Genomic DNA, 24057 nt, shown 5'->3' on the forward strand with positions numbered 1-24057 from the left:
CAACCCACTTACCACAAGCATGGATCCTTGAGCCAAATCATCTTCCAAAGGAAGGGAAAAAAGCCAAGTTTCCACATAATACCATGAAAGAGGGGAGACTTACAATCTCACTAACTAGAATGCTATGCCTTTTGTGTCAAAAGTTTAGCGCTATGTTAAGCAATCGTAATTGGACTTATGTAGAAGTCACAACTATTTGAGGTCGGGCAAAAGAGTTTTGGTGTTAATGTGTGTTAGAGACATAGTATAATGGACTATGCTCATGAAACATACCACACATAAAAAGAATATGCAAAAGAGGTGGCCTAATCTCATCCATACTTATGTTGATTTTGCAATCAACTAGCATTAGGACTTAGAGATATCATAGGCCAAATGAGATGAATGCATAAAGAATGGGAATGAGATGAAGGGGGAAGGGAATGGATCAAAACTCAAATTGGTCAAAGGAGGATTTTTACCAAATCAATATCATTCATTCATTTTGGGAGATGGAATGTACATTCCATCAATCCCCTAAATCCAATGATATTAACTTAACAAAGTCAAATCAAACTTGACCAAGGCCCAACAACATGAGTCAAACTTACACAAATCATCACAATAGGTCAACACAATTATTTGGCATTTATTCAAATTAAAAATACTAAAATAAGGCATTTAAATTAAATATGGTTTGTCAAATTCCTAAAACCTCATCAAAACATCAAAGAAATGGCCATGAGATTTATCATAGGTCAAACAAGGTCAAAGGACCTTGGAGAAATTTTTTCAGAATTTTTAAAGACTTAAAAGTATTTTTAAACAATTAAAAATATTCAAAAAATCAATTAAATTATGAAAAATATTAATAATGATCCAAAAAAATAATTTTAATTCAAAATATGAAAGAGAAAATTATTTGAAATTTTTTGGTGAAACTCTCATATTTTTTGGATTAATATTAAAATTAATATGAATTAATGAAAATCAAAGGAATAAAAATTAAAATTAGAAAATCAAAAAATTGTGGACCACTTGATCTCCCTCATTAATTGAGGTGGTAGATCAAATGGTCTGAAACGCGCGTTCCACCAAACACACGAGTCAGCACGTTGTACCAAGGGTAATCACAATGAGCGCTCAGGATTAAAGCATTTTGAAAGGATCCTATGGCTGGGAGACGTGCCAACGCACCGCCGAAGTTGTAACTCCGGTCTTCTTCTCCGGTGGACCTCACCGGACTGGTCCACCCTCAACCATCACCAAAATAAAAAAGGAGGACATGATCTAAAAGAAAAAATGGCGAAGAGCACAAATCTGACCTCAATTTTAACTAACTCCACATATATAGAAAGATATGAGGAGTTGAATTTTGTGGTGTGTCAACTGTGTTGCTTCGATTTGACCTTTAAGCAACTCAATCTTCTTGCCTACATTGGTAAGACTTCAGACAACCAAAGATCCAAGAGAATTGATGAGAATTGAGTGAGAATCGAAGAGATGAAGTTTTCTGAAAATTACCTTCAATGTTGTGCAAAACTTGAGGTTGCTTGCTTCAAACACGATCTGATCACACTTGAGAAGCTTGCAGGGAGTGGTTAGCAATGGTGCAAGGTTTTGGATCCTGGAGTTCTTGAATCTCCAAACAATTGAGATTCAAACTCAATTTTCAGATTGAAAATTATTAAGTTTTCCTTTAGAATGAGAGGGTTTCAATTGGGGGGAAAAGTTTGCGCGCAAGGTGTCTCTCAAATGAGCTTAGAGGCCATGTATTTATAGCATTTGGGATTGATAATTGCACACTTAAAAATTTGCTAAATTTGGCAATGTGATGCACAAGCTTGCATGGGCGTGTACAGGCCCATGAAGCAATCCATTTTGATCCAATTACAACTGTACTGAAGTTCAAATGATGCTTGATTGGCAAGGCAATGTGAAATGGAGTTTTCGACATTTGATTTCCTCCAATGGTGCAGCTCTGTTAAATCCATGCGCAGACCTAGCAAACTTCATCCAAAATGCATGAACTTGGGTTCTTTGGAAAGCTTGGATCAAGGGGAACAAGTTTGATGTTGACCACTTTTCCATTTGGAGCTTGGATCATGGTGAATTTTGAGGTGGAAGTTTGGAAATTTCAACATGTTGAAACATTTTCTAAGTGTCAAGCCATATATCTCAATATTCCACCTTGCTTAACTTTTTATGTGAGCTTCAAATGAGAAAAGTGTCTTCATCAAAGTTGTAGCTCTTTCAAAGGAATTCAAAATGGTCACCAATTTCATGTAATTTGGATTTATAATGATGGAGTTATGCATTTTTGAAGTTTGGAAAAATCACTTGTTCAATGGTATAGGTCAACAATGACCTATAATGTATCCTCATATCACATGCTCATAAAAGTTGAATTAGCTCTCACTCCAAACATAAAAGTTGAATTAGACATCTTGAATTTGATTGCTCAACTTGGAAATCTTTCATCTCATAAAAATTGAGTAAGTTATGGCCTTGGGAAGTTGACTTTCAAATTAGGGTTTAGACAAAATGACCTATAATGTTTCAACATAGAAAATGATTTTCCAAGCAAAATTAGCTATAGGTCTCAAAATGAAAGTTGTTTGTAATGTCATTTAGAGTAACGTTTCTCTTGGAATCATTTTCGTATGGTAAAAATTGTAGGAGATAGGGTATAGGGAGACCCAGTTTTGATCAGATGAATTCATCTGGCCAACCACCATCAACCAACTTGCTAACCTTCAATTCTATTGACTTTTTAGGCTCACGGTAGATCATATATGCATAAGATGATTAAATTTGAAGTGTCCCTTAAGAAATTTGATCAATTGGTGAGGTGGCTTGTTGGAGAAGTTACTCAAGATACCCAGCCAAACTAGGGTTTCCAAGGCAAATCACCTCCAAACTCTTGAAGAAAACTTGATCAATATATCATGTAGGAATCAATGGAACTCATATATTATGATTATAAACATTCTTGGATCAAATTCATGGTTATGATCTTTGTCATGAAGGCCTCAAACCCTAGATATGAACTTGATAAATCAATGTGATCATGCCCTACCTACAAAAGAGTTAGGCAAATGCAAGGACATATTTTTGGTATTTTGGTTAGTAAAATGATAATATACAAGTATGATATGATCACATGGTGCTTGGTGATCTCTCCCCAAAACAAACCCAATGAGAGAGGGGCAATGAGGATGCCAAGGTATGATCCCAATGCTAATGCATATGATGAAATTGCATGAGGGATCTTAGGGTCAAAATTGGGGTCTTACATTTACCACAAGAAATATTTTCATTTGATACATTGGAAGATATTGAAGACTGCTAGCTATTGGAATGCTTGCTTGGATATTATGGCTATCTTTATTTGATGCCCTGGTCTTCATATGGTTTGCTTGGATATTGCTTATGCTTGTTGTCTGCTAAAAAGTCCAAAGGAAATGAGTTTCTATCTAACATTCTTGTCTTGTGGATTATATCTGATTGGTTAGATCTTTTCAACTCTTAACTTTTAATTTTTATCTAGGGTAGTCTCTTCATCTCCTCCCACTTCTTTAATTTCAAAATCTCCCCCTCTTTTTAAAACCCATTTTGCTTGTGTTTTCAACTTAGACATGTTTTAATGATTAGAAACTTTGGCCTTATGCCATTGAATTTTCAAACATTTTCTTAAATCAAACTTGTAAATGAACTTAACCATACCGACTTTAATTTCAAAAGACGAAAAGAACTAACAACACCATTCAAATCTTTGCCCATCTTTGTGCCTTTTTCTATTAAAATTTTGTTAAAATCAATTCACCAACCTTCTTTGAATTTTTTACCACGAACTACGGGGTTTTGATCCCTCATTTTTATGTTGGTACGTAGGCATAAGACAAAAGGTCTTGTCAAACACAAAAATATAATTAATGAATTCTTTTCTCATCCCCAACACTATATTTTACCAAACATCATTTAGACCAAAAACACTAACTTTACATAAAGGGCTTCCTAAGAGTACCTAAGACACTTTGGGTGCTAACACCTTCCCTTTGTGTAACCAACCCCCTTACCTGTAATCTCTGACATTTTATTAGTTTTGATTTGAAAACTTCTTATCTTTGGGTTTTGTTCGTACTTTTGCCCTTTTTCTTTGGAAACAATAAAAGCGCGGTGGCGACTCTGGTTTTATCGACGTCAAGTTTATCCATAGCTTGATGGTCATGAATTTACCGCTACACTTGATGAACTTTCATCATTTCAAATCTACCTCCAAATTGATCATGGATCATTTAAGGTACTTTGGATTGAAGCATAAGTTTGTTCTAAGCATCATAAAGTATGGATTGAAGTAATGGACCATCCTTTTAGCCTTTATGCTTGATCATTCCTTTTTTTGTGTGGCACGACTTTAGGAAAATGATTTACATATCATTTATGTATTAACACTAACATTATTATTGACCGGCCTCAGATAGTTGCGACTTCTACATAAGTCCAATTAGGATTGCTTAACATAGCACTAAATTTGTCCCAAAAGCAAAGGCATTCTTGTAAGTGAGATTGTAAGTCTCTTACTCCTCATGATATTGTGTGAAAATATTGCTCCCTTTTCATTTGTGAGAGCTAGTGGCATACTTCTTGATTCTATCCAAGTTGGATCTCTTCTCATAATGATGTATAGGTTCATGTTTTCAAGCATGTGGGTGAATAGTTGAGTGTTCTCCCAAAAATTACCAAACTATCTTTCATTTTTGATTACTAACATCATTTACTAACATTTTACTTGTGTTAACTTTTACTTCAATTGTCATTTACTTTATGCTCTTTTAGTTTATGTCATTTACTTTATACTTAATGTTTAGCGTCCCCACTCTTTATACTTTATGCTCTTTTAGTTTATGTCATTTGTTCTTTGTCCATTTTGACTTTTCTTTTATATCCTTGTATAGAAAACATTAATAAAGAAAAAACCTAAAAAAGAAACTTGGTTCTCCTGATTCATGGACTTGTGGTTACTATCCTTGGCATCATTGTGGAGTTATGGATTTAGAATTAGGATCTTGGCCTTTGCTTTTAGACTTGTGATTTGAGACCTTGGGACTCATCTAGTACCTTTGGTTTTGGACTTCTTTTGGGGATTTGGTTGAGTTACTTTGGTTTCATCTGATGCATGATTATTCTTTGCTTATTCTGGCTTGCTTAAGGTTTAATCCAAAGGAGGGAATTCTTGCTTGACTTATGTCATAAAGCTTGCTATATCTTGGTTAGATCTTTCATCCCTATCTTTTACTTTATGCCCTAGGATAGTGTCTTCTTCTCCTCTTCTTCTTTAATTTTCAAAATCTCCTTTTCTTCTTTAATTTTCAAAATCTCCTCTTTCTTTTTTCAAAACATTATTGTTTTCCAACTTGAACTACTTTCTCAATAAACCTTGACTTTTTTCAAGTGACTTTCAAAACCTTTTACTAATAAATGCTAATCCATTTTAAGCATATTCAGACCAATTTCAAAAAAACTAAAAATGCATAACTCATTCAAATTATTTTGTGGCCTTTGTGCACTTTTCCTTTTAAAACTTTTCTCAAAGTTTAGACATGAGTCATTTCCATAGTTGAGATATAATTCTCCTATCCCCATAGTATTGATGAAAACTATTTTTCATCTGTGAGAGCTAGTGGCATACTTGTTGATCCTTATCCAAGTTGGAGTTCTTCTCATGATGATGCAAAGTTCTCATACTTGTGGGCGACTAGTCGAGTATTATCCTTAAAATGAATAAATGCCTTTCGATTAAAAATGAATCAAAACAAATATCTTTGTTATTTTTACCACGAACTACGAGGTTTTGATCCTCCATTGCACTCTATTGGTACATAGGCATGAGACTTCAAAAGTCTTGGCAAACACAAAATAAAAGAAAAACATTTATTTTCCCGTCTCTCCAATATTTTGCAAACAACACCCTTTTAAAACTAAAATGACATATTTTCAAAGAGGTTCCCATGGAGTACCATGGATTTTTAGGGTGCTAATACCTTTCCTTTGCATAACTAACCCCTGAACCCTTATGTCTTTTTATTAGTTTTGTTTTAAAAGCTTCTTCGGGTTTTGTTCGTGCTTTTTCCTCTTTCCTTTGGAAATGATAAAAGTGCGGCAGCGACTCTTGCTTTATGAGTTAAGTTAATCAATATCTTAATCTCAACAAAAATTACCGGTACACATTTGTTGCTAGAGAGGCACAAACTTCTTTTCTTTAGTTGATCTTTTGTTACCAATTTGTTTAAAAAGATCCCCCACCCAAATAATTTTATCCTAGTCGGAAATTGAATCCTCCACAACAAGCTAAGGCACGACTGTGATCCACTTCCAACCTATCTTGAAATTTTGAACCCATTATAAAATGATAACCTTCTCTAACAGAATATACAACACAATCACCTCCATTTCATTGCAATGAATCCTCTTCTCCAGCTGCTAGATGAAAATCAAACAAAAAAATTTGTAAACAATTTATTCTGTCTGAAACTGTGTTATGCAACTCCAATGAAATACCGAAGTCGCCCCAACTCCAGTTGCCATTATGCCAAACACCCATATTAACCATAAAGTCATATTTGAAATTACAGACATAGAACAAATCATAAAAGGAACTAGTTAGAGAAGTATCTCCACACCAGTTTATAGACCAAAAGGGAACCAAGGTTCCCTCTTCAACATTGTACTTCATTGATCCTGCAAAATAAAACCCTTTGTTAGTAGTTAAATATCCAATGTTGTCCAAGTCCTTCCACCAATTGGATGTAGAAGTATTAGGATTTCAGCTTTGCTCCATCAATATTTGATGCTCAACTCCTCCATATATAACTTTTAAAACTCTCTTCCATAAAGCATTCTCTCCACCTAAAATTCTCACTTCCATTTTGATAGAAGAGCCAAATTGAATTCTTCAGTACTCTTAATACCAAGACCTACCAATTCCTTATTTTTGCAGACATTAGCCCATTTCACCCAATGTATCTTTGAATTCAATTTCGAACCACCCCAAAGGAAACACTACCTGATTTTGTCAATGTCTCTCCAAACCTTCATCGGTGCTTTGTAGATTGAGAGAGAAAAAATAGGGAGACTGTTGAGCATCGAGTTGATAAGGGTTATCCTCCCTACAAAAGTTAGAAACCTCCCTCTCCACAAAGTCAACTTCAATTTAAATTTGTCAATGATATGAGACAAAGTTTTAATCCTTCTAGGGTTGGAACCAATAGGTATCCCCAAGAATTTAAAATTTGGTTCCTCAATCATGCAAGACATATAGTTTTAAGCAGCAGCCAGAAAGTGATTACTCACATTAATACCAATTAACCTGCTCTTATAAAAGTTAACACTCAAAATTGATACGAGTTCGAAGCCCCTAAGAATAGATTTGATAATCTATAAGTTCTTCCAACCCCCTCCTCCTATGATAGAAGTATTGTTTACGAATTGAATGATATCCACGGTGAGACCCTATTCCACTCTAAATCCTTCGAAGTCACCCTTTTTCTGAAGCCTTAAAGATCAGACCTGTTAATCCTTTAACAAGTAACACAAATAGAAACAGAGATAGCGGATCTCCCTGCCTCATCCCCCTTCCCACCTCGTAATCCTTTGTAGGACTACCGTTGACCAATATTGACAAATGGCTCATAAAGATGCAAGCTCCCATCCACCTTATCCAAGTACTCCCGAATCCCATTTTAGTAATCATGAACTGTAAAAAATTTCAACTGACATAGTCGTAAGCTTTCTCAAAATCTACTTTGAACATAACACATTCCTTTTTGTTTCTAGTAGCTAAGTCCACTATTTTGTTAGTTCAAAACCCCGTCTAATAATTGTCTACCATGAACGAACCCCGATTGACAATGGGAAACTAATCCTCCTAAAACATTTTTCAGTCTTGTAGCAAGCAGCTTTGCAATGATCTTGTACAATCATCCAACTAGAAAAATGGGCTTATATTTTTCAAGTTTGTAGGGATGAAAAAACTTAGGAATAAGCGTCATAAATGAAGAAGTGATAGCCTTTGGGAGAAAAGTGTTGCCACGAAAGTCCTTTACAAACTTAGTAATGTCCTATTTTAGAATGTTCCAGCAACCATTTATGAAAACAAAGTAGAATCTGTCAGGTCCTAGACTCTTAGATCCATCACAACTCCACACGGCTTCTTTGATTTCCTTATCTAAGAAAAGAGCCTTCAGATATTCGACTTCAACCACATTGAGGGATTTGAAATTAAAGTCTTCCAAGAACGGTCTGTTCTCTTTAGGTTCAAAGAATTTATTCTTGAAGAAACTCCAAACTTCATCCTTGACTTCATCAACTGATTCAACCATTCCTTTATCTATGATAACAACTTCAATGTATTTTCTTCTAGCCCTACCATTTACTACATTATGAAAAAACTTAGAGTTAAGATCTCTTTCATGATTCCACCTCACTCTAGCTTTTTGAATCAACATATTGTCTTTGATGTATAAATATCTCGACATAGTTTTGCAAGCTAAAGATATTATAATAATAAGCTCCGTCCCTTTTGCTTCTTCACGATCATATAATTGATTGTTCATCTCATTAATCTTATCCACTTCTTCTTTAACTTTCAGATCGTACCATCCAAATACCTCTTCACTCCACCTCCTAAGCTTTCCCTTCATGATTTTTAGCTTCTCTTTAATGATGAAATTGCTTCTCCCTTCCACCTTAATCTCTTTCCACTCCTTCAACAAACTTCAGAAAAACTTTGTTGTCGAACCAGCTATCATTTGTTTTGAAAGGTTTGGGACACCAATTAACAAAACTAATCTTCAACCATATCTGGCAATGATCTAAAATATATATCTTCCCTATAGATTGACCTACCACGCCCCATCTATCAATAATAGCCTATGATAATATGAATATGTCAATCCTACTTATGAATTTAACATCCCCATTGTACCAACTAAATTGGTTTCCAAATCAGGGAAGATCCACCAAATCCATTTTGCTGATGAAAGCTTTGAAATCCCTTTGATTTGACTTTCTGTTAACTAATTGACTCCCCTTTATCTCTTATGACTTAGTAACAATGTTTAAATCTCCCCCATGATCCATAATCCATCAGTCATCTTCTTCTTAATCTTCAAAAGCTCACTCTACATCTTCCTCTTTAAATTAGGGCTACACGCTGAATAAACATTGATAACATAATAGACATTATCCTTCCAAATCATCTTCACCCCTAAGAACCCTTCCCCTTTGAATGAAATAATTGGTTTGAAAGACTCCTTTTTCCATAAAGTTATAATACCCCGAGATTGCCCATTTGCATTGCTGCAAGACCACCCTACCTCCTGATTACTCCACAAACTACTAATAACAGAAAAATCCACAGACTTGAGTTTAGACTCTTGAATAAATCAAATCTCAGCTTTACCAGAATTAATAATATTGCTGATTATATTCCTTTTGTAAATGTTGCCTCCTCCTCGAATATTCAAGGATCCAATAATCATGGTGCACAATTGATGATCGTCGACTTGCCGTGAATCTGGATTTATCCTTTGCCTCAATTTCCACTATTTTCTGTTGGTGTGAAAAACACAAGAAATGGGGGTTTGAATTTGGTTTTACAAGCAAAAGATTTTTCCAAAACAAGAACACCACTAACAAGTTAATAACAAAGAGATGAAAACACAAGTATTTTTATCCTAGTTCGTTTGAAACTCAAAGCTAATCCAGTCCATCCGCCAAGGTGATTTTGCCTTATACACAAGGACTTAATCCACTATAATCAATAGATTACAACAAATACAAAGAATAACCTTCTTTGTCTTCTCAAGGATCCAACTATACCCTAGTCTCCTTAAGGACTCACAAAGAACAACTGTCTTTGTCTTCTCAAGGATAACCTCCTTAAGAAATTAAACAAATAGTTTGAATAATATTTTGTGTGTTACAAGATACTTCTACACAAGCATATTTTACACAAATGAATAACAAACCCTTAAAGAAAAAATGTGTACAAAAGAATAATAACTTTTCACAAAGAAAATAACTTGTCAAAATATTGTGTCATCGACATTTTTCTTCAAGTCTCCAAGTCTTACTTATATAGCATAAGCATAAGATCGTTGGAGGGCAAAATGGAGAAAGCTTATTTGAGCGGTTGCCCCTTGTTGGATGGGAAATAAATGATACTATGTATTAATTAACCCTAATAATATAAATCCTTAATTAATTAAATATGAATATTATAATTAATAGAATTAACCCTAATTTATTTATTCAATTTTAAATCCTAAACCCTAAACGAAATGATTAAATAATTATTAACTAAATTCTAAAATTTATAAACTAATTTTTTAAGGATGATTAAAATGATAGTTATTAATTTAATTGGATTAATGAAGTTTTTTATTAATAAGTATAATTAATAAAATAATTAATTAATTAAAAAATCAGGGGGTACATTTTGAACTGGGTTAGCAATTGGGCACTTAGGGGGGTGTTAACAGCAATAGAGAGATGCCCATTGGCCTCTCCGAGTCCACTACATCCTATAGTCAGCCTGGTAGAGACAACGCTAGACTCTCCGTTAGGAGCGTCTGATCTGTTGACTGGAGAGTCAACAAGATATATCCTCCGGCATTGGATGAGATGATTATGGGAGTAAGCCAATCGAAAGGACGAGATGTGAGGTCGACCGGTGGACCAGAGTGTACTTGATCGCGTCAGATGAGTCAACGGTCTCCTCATCTGAAGGCCTTATGGAAGGCCACATGGGGGAATCCAGAGAAGCGTGAGGATGTATTTAAATCCACTTCTCTTTAGACCACCCTAATTTTTCTAATTTCACTTTCTCTCTCTCTCTCTCTTACTCCCCCCTCTCTCTACTCTTCTCTCCACCCTCTCTTCTAACCATCCTTCTCCACCTTCCACCACCCCCTAAACCACCACCTGTTCCAGTTTTCGGTTGAACTTCAACCAGAACTTCAAACCTTCATCGGAATATTCAATCCCATCCCCATCCCCAGAACCTCACCCCACGTTCATATCTTGGTTCCCTAGATGAACCCTAATCCCTTAACCCCAAAATCCTAACTGGGTTCGGCTGAACCCTAAGAACCCTAAGGGTTCTGGAACGAACCCTAGCCTGAAGAAGACGGGTTTTCATCTTCTTCCTCCAACCCTCATCTAACCTTAACCCAGAAATATTCTAAACAAGCCCGGAATCACTTCAAACCTACCTTAGGCTATAGATTGTAACCCCCTTTCACCCCAATCATGAAGGACAAGGGCGATCCAAAACGCAGCGAAATTTAAAATTTCTCCTTTAATGATCCTAACGAATGTGCATGATCAGTGATAGAATCGTTACCTCTTATGGCGATTGTAACCTTTGATGCAGATCTATGGAGCGATCACGAACGTTGAACGATGACAACGCCTCTACTCAGTCCACACGAACGGATTCCTTCAATCTCAGTGCTAGCTGCTACGAATGAAGGCTTTGAGTGAGAGAGAGAGAGAGAGAAACGAAATTGCAACTGCTAAATGCTTCTATACAAGGGTTCTATTTATAGAACCACTTGTGTGAGCTTCAAGCTAAAAAGGCCACTTAAGTGTATGTGGCTCATATCTTATAATATGCCAAATTCACTTAAGCGCGTGGTACCTTACCATATTTCGTATTCTACTTAAGTACACCGTACCTTACGATGTTCTACAACTCACTTAAGTGCACCGTACCTTACGGTGTTCCTTAGTTACTCTATCTCTCATCAATCCGTCCTTTGTGTGTGACCCTGTAGGTTTTCGCGGCATTGACAATTATATTAAATCACGTATTTAACATAATAAATAATGAGCAGTATCTAGCAACACGTCACTGCTACCCAAGACACGAAAATGTCATGTGATCTGACAAATCCTTCTATGATAATACTAATATGCACAATTACCCTTTTGCCCTTATGTCTATATTGAGCACAAGGCATAGACTGTGTCATCCTTGTCCAGTTCAATATTGGGCCCATAGACATTTATCCTGTTACGCAGGATGGGCAGATTCCATCTAGGTCACTCATGTCCCTTAGCATGCTTCGTGGAGTACCCATCAACTGTCTTTATGGTCATCCAATTATGGACAACGTTTGATCAGCAATAAGGCACTCGACTCTACATCTAGGATCCATAGTGGTTTCAGGTCGAAGGGTGGTATACACCATTATCACCATGAGAATAACTTATGACACTTTGCATAACATTCTATATAGTATTCTTATAGCGGGTCAATCCAGTATAAATATTACTCTTAATATTCATACCTATGTTTAAGACTTGATAACTCCTTATCCATGATCCATGAGATGTGATCATCAGTCTATAAACATAATAGTCTTCATGCTTTAATGTTATCCCACTTCACAATAAAGCTCGACTACAGATACTTTAAGAATAGTGTCCTTATGTTTAATGTGATCTCATGATTAAGTCATACTTGATACATTAAACGGACTAGCTATTCTAGGGACTTTATTAAACAAATATAATAAATAAAAAACCTTTTATTATTAATAAATAATTCGATACAAGTACCAAAAGTATTAGCCTCTAGGGCTTACACCAACAATCTCCCACTAGCACTAGAGCCAATCAGGCATTCCGCTAATGCCCATAGATCTAGTATGGCCATCATGCTTTTGCTGCACAAGAGGCTTTGTCAGTGGGTCAGCAATATTGTCAAGTGTAGGTACTCTGCATATTTTCACATCTCCTCTATCTATTATCTCTCGAATGAGGTGATAACGCCTAAGTATGTGTTTGGATCGTTGGTGAGATCTAGGCTCCTTAGCTTGTGCGATAGCACCATTGTTGTCACAATAGAGACCAATGGAATCCACAATGCTAGGAACTATGCCAAGTTCACTAATGAACTTTTTGATCCAAACAGCTTCCTTTGCTGCACTTGAGGCAGCAATATACTCGGCCTCGGTTGTAGAATCAGCAACTGTATCTTGCTTTGAACTTTTCCAGCTCACAGCGCCACCGTTTAAACAAAACACATAACCAGATTACGATCTAAAGTCATCCTTATCTGTCTGGAAGCTAGCATCGGTGTATCCAATTACAGCCAACTCTTCCTGACCTCCATATATCAAGAATGAGTCCTTAGTCCTTCTCAAATACTTAAGGATATTCTTGACAGCTACCCAATGAGCATCACCAGGATCAAATTGGTACCTACTAGTTGCACTTAAAGCATACGAGACATCTGATTGAGTACATAACATGGCATACATGATAAATCCTATTGCAGATGCATATGGAATCTTATTCATGCGATCCCTTTCTTCCTTAGTTGAAGGGGATTGTATTTTTGATAGACACATGCCATGTTGCATAGGTATGAATCCTTTCTTGGAATCATGCATATTAAAGTGTCTCAGCACTTTGTCTATGTATGTACTCTGACTTAGGCCAAGCAGTTTTTGTGATCTATCTCTATAGATTCTAATTTCTAATATATAGGTTGCTTCACCTAGGTCCTTCATAGAAAAGCATTTCCTCAACCAAGACTTTACTTGTTGCAGGGTAGGGACATCATTTCCAATGAGTAATATGTCATCTACATATAATACCAGGAAAACGATCATGCTCCCACTAACCTTCTTGTAGACACAAGGCTCATCTTCGTTCTTGATGAATCCATATTGTTTTACCGTTTCATTAAAATGAAGATTCCAGCTTCTGGAAGCTTGCTTCAATCCATAGATTGATCTTTGTAACTTACATATCTTTTGGGCTTCTTCTGGTATGTCAAATCCTTCAGGCTGTGTCATGTACACATCCTCAAGAAGATTCCCATTAAGGAAAGCAGTTTTGACATCCATCTGCCATATTTCATAATCATGATATGTGTAACGCCCTGATTTTTATTAAGTGTTATTATTATTATTTTTGTAATGTTTGATTTATAATTATTTCGGTAAAATATTTTATTGTGTGTTAATTTATTATTAGAGTTTAATTATGAAAATTGTGGTATAATAGCTATTGGGCCTAGTGGTGTATATAGTAATTAAGGGAGGTGTAACAATTAAGCCCATTAGTTAGTTTTTATTTAATTAAAACAAGGAATAGAAATAGAATAGAAATAGAAAGAAGTAGAGAGAAGGAGGAGAAAAGAGCAGAAAAGAGCAGAAAAGAGAGAAAAGTTAGGGTTTGGAGGAGGAAGAGGAAATTGGAGAAGAAGGGCATCATCTTGATCAACCCAAGCTTGCTAGAACACTATAGAGTAACTCAATCATCATCTCTAAGGTAAGGGTGTGAGTTATCATTTCCTATAATTATGAAAATGATGGGTTTTATATGGGTAATGGTTGTTAGAGGATATTGTTGGATTTTGATGTTGTGATTGGATTCCTTGCTTTGAAAATGTTGTTTGTGTTCTTGATGTAGTGTTAATTGTTTGTGATTATTGAACATGTATCAATTCTTTGCAAAATGTTAGGGTTAGGTTTAGAAGAATGATAAATAACATTGTGTGTTGTGTTGTTGTTGATGGTTTGGGGTTGATGTATGTTGTGAAAAATATGCTATTGTGTTGATGAATCAAAGTATGAGTAATTTCACAAATTGTGAATTTAGGAAGTGTTGGAAATTAATTGAATGATGTTTAGAATGATGAAATAAAAGTTAAATTGTGGTTAGAATGGCTTTGTAATATTGAAAATATTGTAGTTCGTTGAATTCTAAGAATGAGACTTTTTACGGAATCGTAATCGGAGGTCCGGAAGGTATTTAACGGTCAAAAACGCATTTTCTCTGTTTTCTGCTAAATTCGCGGCGCGAAAGAGAGTTCGCGGCGCCAAGTGAGTTGAAAACATAATTCTTTTGTAAACTTCAAAAAGTCATAACTTTTGAACCGTAACTCCGTTTTGGTCCCCGTTCGAAGCGCTGCGAAGCTTATGAAATTTTCTACATGTTGTTGATGTTTATAGGCCATTATAAGGGCTTATTTTAATAAGTGATTATTTTGGAAAAGTGATTAATAATTGATATAGTAGGAAGCCTATTTGATTAAGAGGAATACCACTTAACTATAGTGTGTATGTGTGCGATGTAAATAAAAATAGCATGAGGTTGAATTACCTAAGAGATTGTATGATGAAACAATTGATTGTGATGAATATTCTCATTTGTTTTATATATAAACATATGTATGAATGTTGGTGAAGATGATGTTGTGTGAATGCTTTTATGCATGTGAATGGCGACGTGGCCTAAATCGCAATAGCGATGTGGGCTTCGGCCATTGTGATGAGTTATGTTGATGCTATGATGATTTTGGTGTATGTGTATCATTTATCATGGACTCACATACATTTGCATAAGCGACGTGGCCTTTTGGCAATAGCGACGTGGCCTTTTGGCAAAAGCGAAGTGGGCATAAAGCCTTGGCCTTGATGGCAAAGCAACGAGTCGGTACCGCATAGCATTTGCATAGTTGACTCACATATGTTGGTTATGTTTATTTTCGCATTTTGTGATAATTGTTGTTATCTGACGGTTTATGGTGTGCGGTGATATTTTGCGATGATGCGATGAATCGTAATGTTTTATGATGGATTGATGAAATGTTAAAGTGATGAGATGCTATGATGTAACATTGATGTTGTGGATGATTATTGACTTTGTTTATGATTAAATACATAAGCATTCAAGTGAAGGATTGTGCGATGTGGTAACAATATTCCTAACTTTCCGAATTTACTTATATATTGCTTATCATTATCTTGATTATATGATTTGAGTATCTCACCCTTTTGTTGTTGGCCGTTACCTTTATATTGGTAACGTGCAGGTGCTCTTCGTTGAGAGGAGATAGTGGTAGCACGCTTTTGGCGTCATTGCTCTGATTAGGATTGTAACACTCAGGGGTTAATGAACGTTTTTCATGATTTTGATAGTAACAATGCCCTTTTGTATATCATTGTATATGATAGTTGTGATGGGCATTTGTTTGCTTGTTTTCTTTTGAATGTGTAAATGTACGACTCAACTTAATTATATTAATGATTTCCGTTGCGATGTTTTGTGTATTGCTGCTATATGGACTAGGTGAATCCATATACAGTGTTGTTTATTATTTAACAAGGACTAAGTGGATCCTTACGCAATTGCCGTGTTGTGTAATTTGTTTAAGTGTTGATGAAATGATATATGTGATGCCTCAATTTTGTATGAAATTTGTTTACTCTGATTTTTAATTGAATTTACGACGGGTAGAATTGGGGTGTTACATTAGTGGTATCAGAGCAGGTCGGTCCATCCGACCACGTTGTTGAGTCTTTTGTTGTTTAACGACCTTGTGTTGTTAATTTGTTGTTAATCCTTATTTGTGTTGTGAGAAGAAGTGTAAGATGGCCGAAAGAAACGTTGGGAGGAATGATGAGGCTCTTGCTGCAGCTATGCAGGAAATGGCTCAGGCGTTCCAGAACCCACCCAATGCTGACGAAAACGTGGGGTCTCGTAGTCTGGCGACGTTTCAGAGGGAGAACCCGCCTACTTTTCTGGGTAGGTATGATCCTGAAGGAGCCTTGGCTTGGTTGAAGGAGATTGAAAGAATCTTCAGAGTGATGGATTGCACTCTTGTGCAAAAGATCCGTTATGGAACTCATAAGCTGTCAGGTGAAGCCGATGATTGGTGGGTGGACACTCGTCTAAGGTTGGAAACTGCGGGCGAGGAGATTACTTGGGAAGTGTTTCGTAGAGAATTTCTAAGGAAGTATTATCCAGAAGATGTGCGAGGAAAGAAAGAGATTGAATTCCTCGAGTTGAAGCAAGGGAACTTGTCAGTCACGGAGTATGCTGCTAAGTTCACTGAATTGGCTAAGTTCTATCCTCACTATGATGGAGCCAATGCCGAATTCTCTAAGTGCGTCAAGTTTGAAAATGGATTGCATCCGGAAATTAAGAAAGCTGCGGGATATCAAAAGATTCGCGTCTTTGTGGATCTGATTGATAGTTGTAAAATCTTTGAAGAGGACAACAATGCACACTATAAGATCTTGTCTGAGAAGAGAGGAAGAGGCCATCACAGCCGTGGTAAGCCATATGAAACTCCGGTTGGAAAAGGGAAACAGAAAGTGATTCCGGGTCGAAGAACAAGTGGGGGAGATGCTCCTGCTAATGTTATCTGTTTCAAGTGTGGAAAGCCGGGTCACAAGAGTAATGTGTGTAGGCTTGGTGAAACGAGATGTTTCCGTTGTGGTATGCCGGGACATGTGGCTCGTGATTGTAAGCAGAAGGATGTTGTTTGCTTTAACTGTGGAGAGTCAGGCTGTAATTGCGGACTTGCCGGTGGTGTGCAATTTCCTAAAGTTTTTCCCGATGAGATTCCTAGTGCACCGCCAGAAAGAGAAGTTGAGTTCACTATTGACCTTGTACCGTGTACTAGACCCATCTCTATGGTGCCGTATAGGATGTCAACATCAGAGTTGGCTGAACTGAAGAGTCAGCTAGAGGATTTGCTTGAAAGGAAGTTTGTGAGACCTAGTGTATCACCTTGGGGAGCTCCAGTTTTGCTGGTGAAAAAAAAAAGACGGAAGCATGCGACTTTGTATTGATTATAGACAATTGAATAAGGTGACGATTAAGAATAGGTATCCACTCCCAAGGATCGATGACTTGATGGATCGTTTAGTGGGTGCTCGTATTTTCAGTAAGATTGATCTAAGGTCGGGCTACCATCAAATTAAGGTGAGAGATGAGGACATTTAGAAAATTACTTTCAGGACTCGTTATGGACACTACGAGTACACGGTGATGCCTTTCGGCGTTACTAATGCGCCGGGTGTATTCATGGAGTACATGAATCGTATTTTCCATCCTTATTTGGATCAATTTGTGGTGGTGTTCATAGACGACATTTTGGTTTATTCTAAGTCGGAGGAAGAGCATGTGGAACATTTGCGTATTGTTTTGCAAGTGTTGAAAGAGAAGAGATTGTATGCTAAGTTGTCTAAGTGTGAGTTTTGGTTGAGAGAAGTTAGCTTTCTTGGTCATGTTGTTTTCGATGACGGAATTGCGGTTGATCCATCGAAGATTGATGCGGTGTTGCAATGGGAAGCTCCTACGTTAGTTACCGAGATAAGACGTTTCTAGGCTTGGCAGGTTACTATAGGAGGTTTATAGAAGGCTTTTCTAAGTTGGCACTTCCTTTGACTAAGTTAACTTGTAAGGGTGTTGCTTTTGTGTGGGATGTCCTATGCGAAGAAAGTTTCCTTGAGTTGAAGAAAAGGTTGACAACGGCTCCAATTTTGATTTTGCCAAATCCCGACGAACCGTTTGTGGTTTATTGCGATGCTTCGAAGATGGGATTAGGAGATGGATGGAATTGCTAAAGGATTATGACTTTGGGTTGAACTACCATCCAGGAAAAGCGAATGTGGTGGCCGATGCTCTAAGTAGGAAGACTTTGCATATGTCGACCTTGATGATGAAAGAGTTGGAGTTGATTGAGAAATTCCGAGATATGAGCTTAGTGATCGAGGTGACACCAAGAAGTGTGATTTTAGGTATGTTAAGGATTAACAATGATTTTCTTGATAGCATTAGAGAGGCTCAGAAGTTGGATATGAAACTTGTTGATGTGATCATTGGACTCGGACAATCTGAGAATGAGGATTTCAAATTGGATGCACAAGGTGTGTTGAGGTTTCATGATAGGATTTGTGTTCCCGATAATGTGGATTTAAAAAGGATGATCTTGGAAGAAAGCCATATGAGTAATTTGAGTATTCATCCCGGAGCGACTAAGATGTACCAAGATTTGAAAAGATTATTTTGGTGGTCGGGAATGAAGCGTGAAGTAGCTCAGTTCGTGTATGCGTGCTTGACTTGCCAGAAATCAAAGGTGGAGCATCAGAAGCCTGCGGGGTTGATGCAACCGTTATAAATTCCTGAGTGGAAGTGGGATAGCATTTCCATGGACTTTGTGACGGGTTTACCGAATACATCTAGAGGATGTGATGCTATTTGGGTGATTGTTGATAGGCTTACGAAGTCGGCTCACTTTATTCCTATTAACATAAGTTATCTGGTGTCGAAGTTGGCGGAGATTTATACCAATGTTATTGTGAAGCTGCTTGGTGTTCCTCTTTGTATTGTTTCGGATAGAGATCCGAGGTTCACTTCAGAATTTTGGAAGAGTTTGCAAGAAGCTTTAGGTTCCAAGTTGAGGTTGAGTTCGGCGTATCATCCTCAGACGGATGGTCAAACGGAGAGGACTATCCAATCCTTGGAAGATTTGTTAAGGGCGTGTATTCTTGAACAAGGAGGTTCATGGGATACTCACCTTCCGTTGGTAGAGTTTACTTACAACAATAGTTACCATTCAAGTATTGGAATGGCACCTTTTGAAGCTTTGTATGGGCGGAGGTGTAGGACTCCGTTGTGTTGGCATGAATCTGGTGAAAGTGTGGTACTTGGACCCGAGATTGTTCGAGAAACTACCAAGACGGTTAAGATGATTCGGGATAAGATGAAGATTTCTCAAAATAGGCAAAAGAGTTATCATGATAAGAGGAGAAAGGATTTGGAATTTCAAGAGGGTGATCATGTGTTTCTAAGAGTCACACCTACGACCGGTGTTGGACGAGCATTGAAAGCTAAGAAGTTGACTCCTCGTTTCATTGGACTATATCAAATTACGAGTAGAGTGGGAAAAGTTGCTTGTAGAGTGGCGTTACCGCCAAACCTCTCGAATTTGCATGACGTGTTCCATGTGTCTCAACTTAGGAAGTATATTCCGGATCCGTCTCATGTGATTCAAATGGATGATATTCAAGTGCGCGATAACCTTACGGTTGAGACGATGCCTTTGAGGATCGAAGGTCGTGAGATGAAGTCCCTACTAGGAAAGGAAATTGAATTGGTGAAGGTTGTTTGGATTGGTGCAGTCGGAGAAAGCACGACATGGGAATTGGAGAACAGGATGCGCGACTCCTACCCCGAGTTATTCGAATGAGGTAATTCTCGAGGACGAAAATATTTAAGTGGGGGAGAGTTGTAACGCCCCGATTTTTATTAAGTGTTATTATTATTATTTTTGTAATGTTTGATTTATAATTATTTCGGTAAAATATTTTATTGTGTGTTAATTTATTATTAGAGTTTAATTATGAGAATTGTGGTATAATAGCTATTGGGCCTAGTGGTGTATATAGTAATTAAGGGAGGTGTAACAATTAAGCCCATTAGTTAGTTTTTATTTAATTAAAACAAGGAATAGAAATAGAATAGAAATAGAAAGAAGTAGAGAGAAGGAGGAGAAAAGAGCAGAAAAGAGAGAAAAGTTAGGGTTTGGAGGAGGAAGAGGAAATTGGAGAAGAAGGGCATCATCTTGATCAACCCAAGCTTGCTAGAACACTATAGAGTAACTCAATCATCATCTCTAAGGTAAGGGTGTGAGTTATCATTTCCTATAATTATGAAAATGATGGGTTTTATGTGGGTAATGGTTGTTAGAGGGTATTGTTGGATTTTGATGTTGTGATTGGATTCCTTGCTTTGAAAATGTTGTTTGTGTTCTTGATGTAGTGTTGATTGTTTGTGATTATTGAACATGTATCAATTCTTTTCAAAATGTTAGGGTTAGGTTTAGAAGAATGATAAATAACATTGTGTGTTGTGTTGTTGTTGATGGTTTGGGGTTGATGTATGTTGTGAAAAATATGCTATTCTGTTGATGAATCAAAGTATGAGTAATTTCACAAATTGTGAATTTAGGAAGTGTTGGAAATTAATTGAATGATGTTTAGAATGATGAAATAAAAGTTAAATTGTGGTTAGAATGGCTTTGTAATATTGAAAATATTGTAGTTCGTTGAATTCTAAGAATGAGACTTTTTACGGAATCGTAATCGGAGGTCCGGAAGGTATTTAACGGTCAAAAACGCATTTTCTCTGTTTTCTGCTAAATTCGCGGCGCGAAAGAGAGTTCGCGGCGCCAAGTGAGTTGAAAACATAATTCTTTTGTAAACTTCAAAAAGTCATAACTTTTGAACCGTAACTCCGTTTTGGTCCCCGTTCGAAGCGCTGCGAAGCTTATGAAATTTTCTACATGTTGTTGATGTTTATAGGCCATTATAAGGGCTTATTTTAATAAGTGATTATTTTGGAAAAGTGATTAATAATTGATATAGTAGGAAGCCTATTTGATTAAGAGGAATACCACTTAACTATAGTGTGTATGTGTGCGATGTAAATAAAAATAGCATGAGGTTGAATTACCTAAGAGATTGTATGATGAAACAATTGATTGTGATGAATATTCTCATTTGTTTTATATATAAACATATGTATGAATGTTGGTGAAGATGATGTTGTGTGAATGCTTTTATGCATGTGAATGGCGACGTGGCCTAAATCGCAATAGCGATGTGGGCTTCGGCCATTGTGATGAGTTATGTTGATGCTATGATGATTTTGGTGTATGTGTATCATTTATCATGGACTCACATACATTTGCATAAGCGACGTGGCCTTTTGGCAATAGCGACGTGGCCTTTTGGCAAAAGCGAAGTGGGCATAAAGCCTTGGCCTTGATGGCAAAGCAACGAGTCGGTACCGCATAACATTTGCATAGTTGACTCACATATGTTGGTTATGTTTATTTTCGCATTTTGTGATAATTGTTGTTATCTGACGGTTTATGGTGTGCGGTGATATTTTGCGATGATGCGATGAATCGTAATGTTTTATGATGGATTGATGAAATGTTAAAGTGATGAGATGCTATGATGTAACATTGATGTTGTGGATGATTATTGACTTTGTTTATGATTAAATACATAAGCATTCAAGTGAAGGATTGTGCGATGTGGTAACAATATTCCTAACTTTCCGAATTTACTTATATATTGCTTATCATTATCTTGATTATATGATTTGAGTATCTCACCCTTTTGTTGTTGGCCGTTACCTTTATATTGGTAACGTGCAGGTGCTCTTCGTTGAGAGGAGATAGTGGTAGCACGCTTTTGGCGTCATTGCTCTGATTAGGATTGTAACACTCAGGGGTTAATGAACGTTTTTCATGATTTTGATAGTAACAATGCCCTTTTGTATATCATTGTATATGATAGTTGTGATGGGCATTTGTTTGCTTGTTTTCTTTTGAATGTGTAAATGTACGACTCAACTTAATTATATTAATGATTTCCGTTGCGATGTTTTGTGTATTGCTGCTATATGGACTAGGTGAATCCATATACAGTGTTGTTTATTATTTAACAAGGACTAAGTGGATCCTTACGCAATTGCCGTGTTGTGTAATTTGTTTAAGTGTTGATGAAATGATATATGTGATGCCTCAATTTTGTGTGAAATTTGTTTACTCTGATTTTTAATTGAATTTACGACGGGTAGAATTGGGGTGTTACATTAGTGGTATCAGAGCAGGTCGGTCCATCCGACCACGTTGTTGAGTCTTTTGTTGTTTAACGACCTTGTGTTGTTAATTTGTTGTTAATCCTTATTTGTGTTGTGAGAAGAAGTGTAAGATGGCCGAAAGAAACGTTGGGAGGAATGATGAGGCTCTTGCTGCAGCTATGCAGGAAATGGCTCAGGCGTTCCAGAACCCACCCAATGCTGACGAAAACGTGGGGTCTCGTAGTCTGGCGATGTTTCAGAGGGAGAACCCGCCTACTTTTCTGGGTAGGTATGATCCTGAAGGAGCCTTGGCTTGGTTGAAGGAGATTGAAAGAATCTTCAGAGTGATGGATTGCACTCTTGTGCAAAAGATCCGTTATGGAACTCATAAGCTGTCAGGTGAAGCCGATGATTGGTGGGTGGACACTCGTCTAAGGTTGGAAACTGCGGGCGAGGAGATTACTTGGGAAGTGTTTCGTAGAGAATTTCTAAGGAAGTATTATCCAGAAGATGTGCGAGGAAAGAAAGAGATTGAATTCCTCGAGTTGAAGCAAGGGAACTTGTCAGTCACGGAGTATGCTGCTAAGTTCACTGAATTGGCTAAGTTCTATCCTCACTATGATGGAGCCAATGCCGAATTCTCTAAGTGCGTCAAGTTTGAAAATGGATTGCATCCGGAAATTAAGAAAGCTGCGGGATATCAAAAGATTCGCGTCTTTGTGGATCTGATTGATAGTTGTAAAATCTTTGAAGAGGACAACAATGCACACTATAAGATCTTGTCTGAGAAGAGAGGAAGAGGCCATCACAGCCGTGGTAAGCCATATGAAACTCCGGTTGGAAAAGGGAAACAGAAAGTGATTCCGGGTCGAAGAACAAGTGGGGGAGATGCTCCTGCTAATGTTATCTGTTTCAAGTGTGGAAAGCCGGGTCACAAGAGTAATGTGTGTAGGCTTGGTGAAACGAGATGTTTCCGTTGTGGTATGCCGGGACATGTGGCTCGTGATTGTAAGCAGAAGGATGTTGTTTGCTTTAACTGTGGAGAGTCAGGCTGTAATTGCGGACTTGCCGGTGGTGTGCAATTTCCTAAAGTTTTTCCCGATGAGATTCCTAGTGCACCGCCAGAAAGAGAAGTTGAGTTCACTATTGACCTTGTACCGTGTACTAGACCCATCTCTATGGTGCCGTATAGGATGTCAACATCAGAGTTGGCTGAACTGAAGAGTCAGCTAGAGGATTTGCTTGAAAGGAAGTTTGTGAGACCTAGTGTATCACCTTGGGGAGCTCCAGTTTTGCTGGTGAAAAAAAAAAGACGGAAGCATGCGACTTTGTATTGATTATAGACAATTGAATAAGGTGACGATTAAGAATAGGTATCCACTCCCAAGGATCGATGACTTGATGGATCGTTTAGTGGGTGCTCGTATTTTCAGTAAGATTGATCTAAGGTCGGGCTACCATCAAATTAAGGTGAGAGATGAGGACATTTAGAAAATTACTTTCAGGACTCGTTATGGACACTACGAGTACACGGTGATGCCTTTCGGCGTTACTAATGCGCCGGGTGTATTCATGGAGTACATGAATCGTATTTTCCATCCTTATTTGGAT

The 24057-nt window shown here is 37.2% G+C and overlaps 3 protein-coding genes across 3 annotated transcripts; 2 read left to right on the plus strand and 1 right to left on the minus strand.

Moving 5' to 3' along the window:
* Window positions 1-8099: 8099 nt before the first annotated feature.
* Window positions 8100-8681, minus strand: LOC127094119 (uncharacterized). Its single transcript, XM_051032985.1, has one exon. The coding sequence runs from the start codon at window positions 8679-8681 to the stop codon at window positions 8100-8102; it is 582 nt and encodes a 193-aa protein (XP_050888942.1).
* Window positions 8682-16433: 7752 nt separating this feature from the next.
* LOC127094120 (uncharacterized) lies at window positions 16434-17639 on the plus strand. The gene has a single exon (XM_051032986.1). The coding sequence runs from the start codon at window positions 16434-16436 to the stop codon at window positions 17637-17639; it is 1206 nt and encodes a 401-aa protein (XP_050888943.1).
* A 4938-nt stretch (window positions 17640-22577) lies between these two features.
* On the plus strand, window positions 22578-23783 carry LOC127094121 (uncharacterized). The gene has a single exon (XM_051032987.1). It carries the CDS (start codon window positions 22578-22580, stop codon window positions 23781-23783), a length of 1206 nt encoding a protein of 401 aa, XP_050888944.1.
* The last annotated feature ends 274 nt before the right edge of the window (window positions 23784-24057 follow it).

Source organism: Lathyrus oleraceus, chromosome 6 (assembly GCF_024323335.1).
Source record: "Lathyrus oleraceus cultivar Zhongwan6 chromosome 6, CAAS_Psat_ZW6_1.0, whole genome shotgun sequence".
Classification (NCBI taxonomy): Eukaryota; Viridiplantae; Streptophyta; class Magnoliopsida; order Fabales; family Fabaceae; genus Lathyrus; species Lathyrus oleraceus.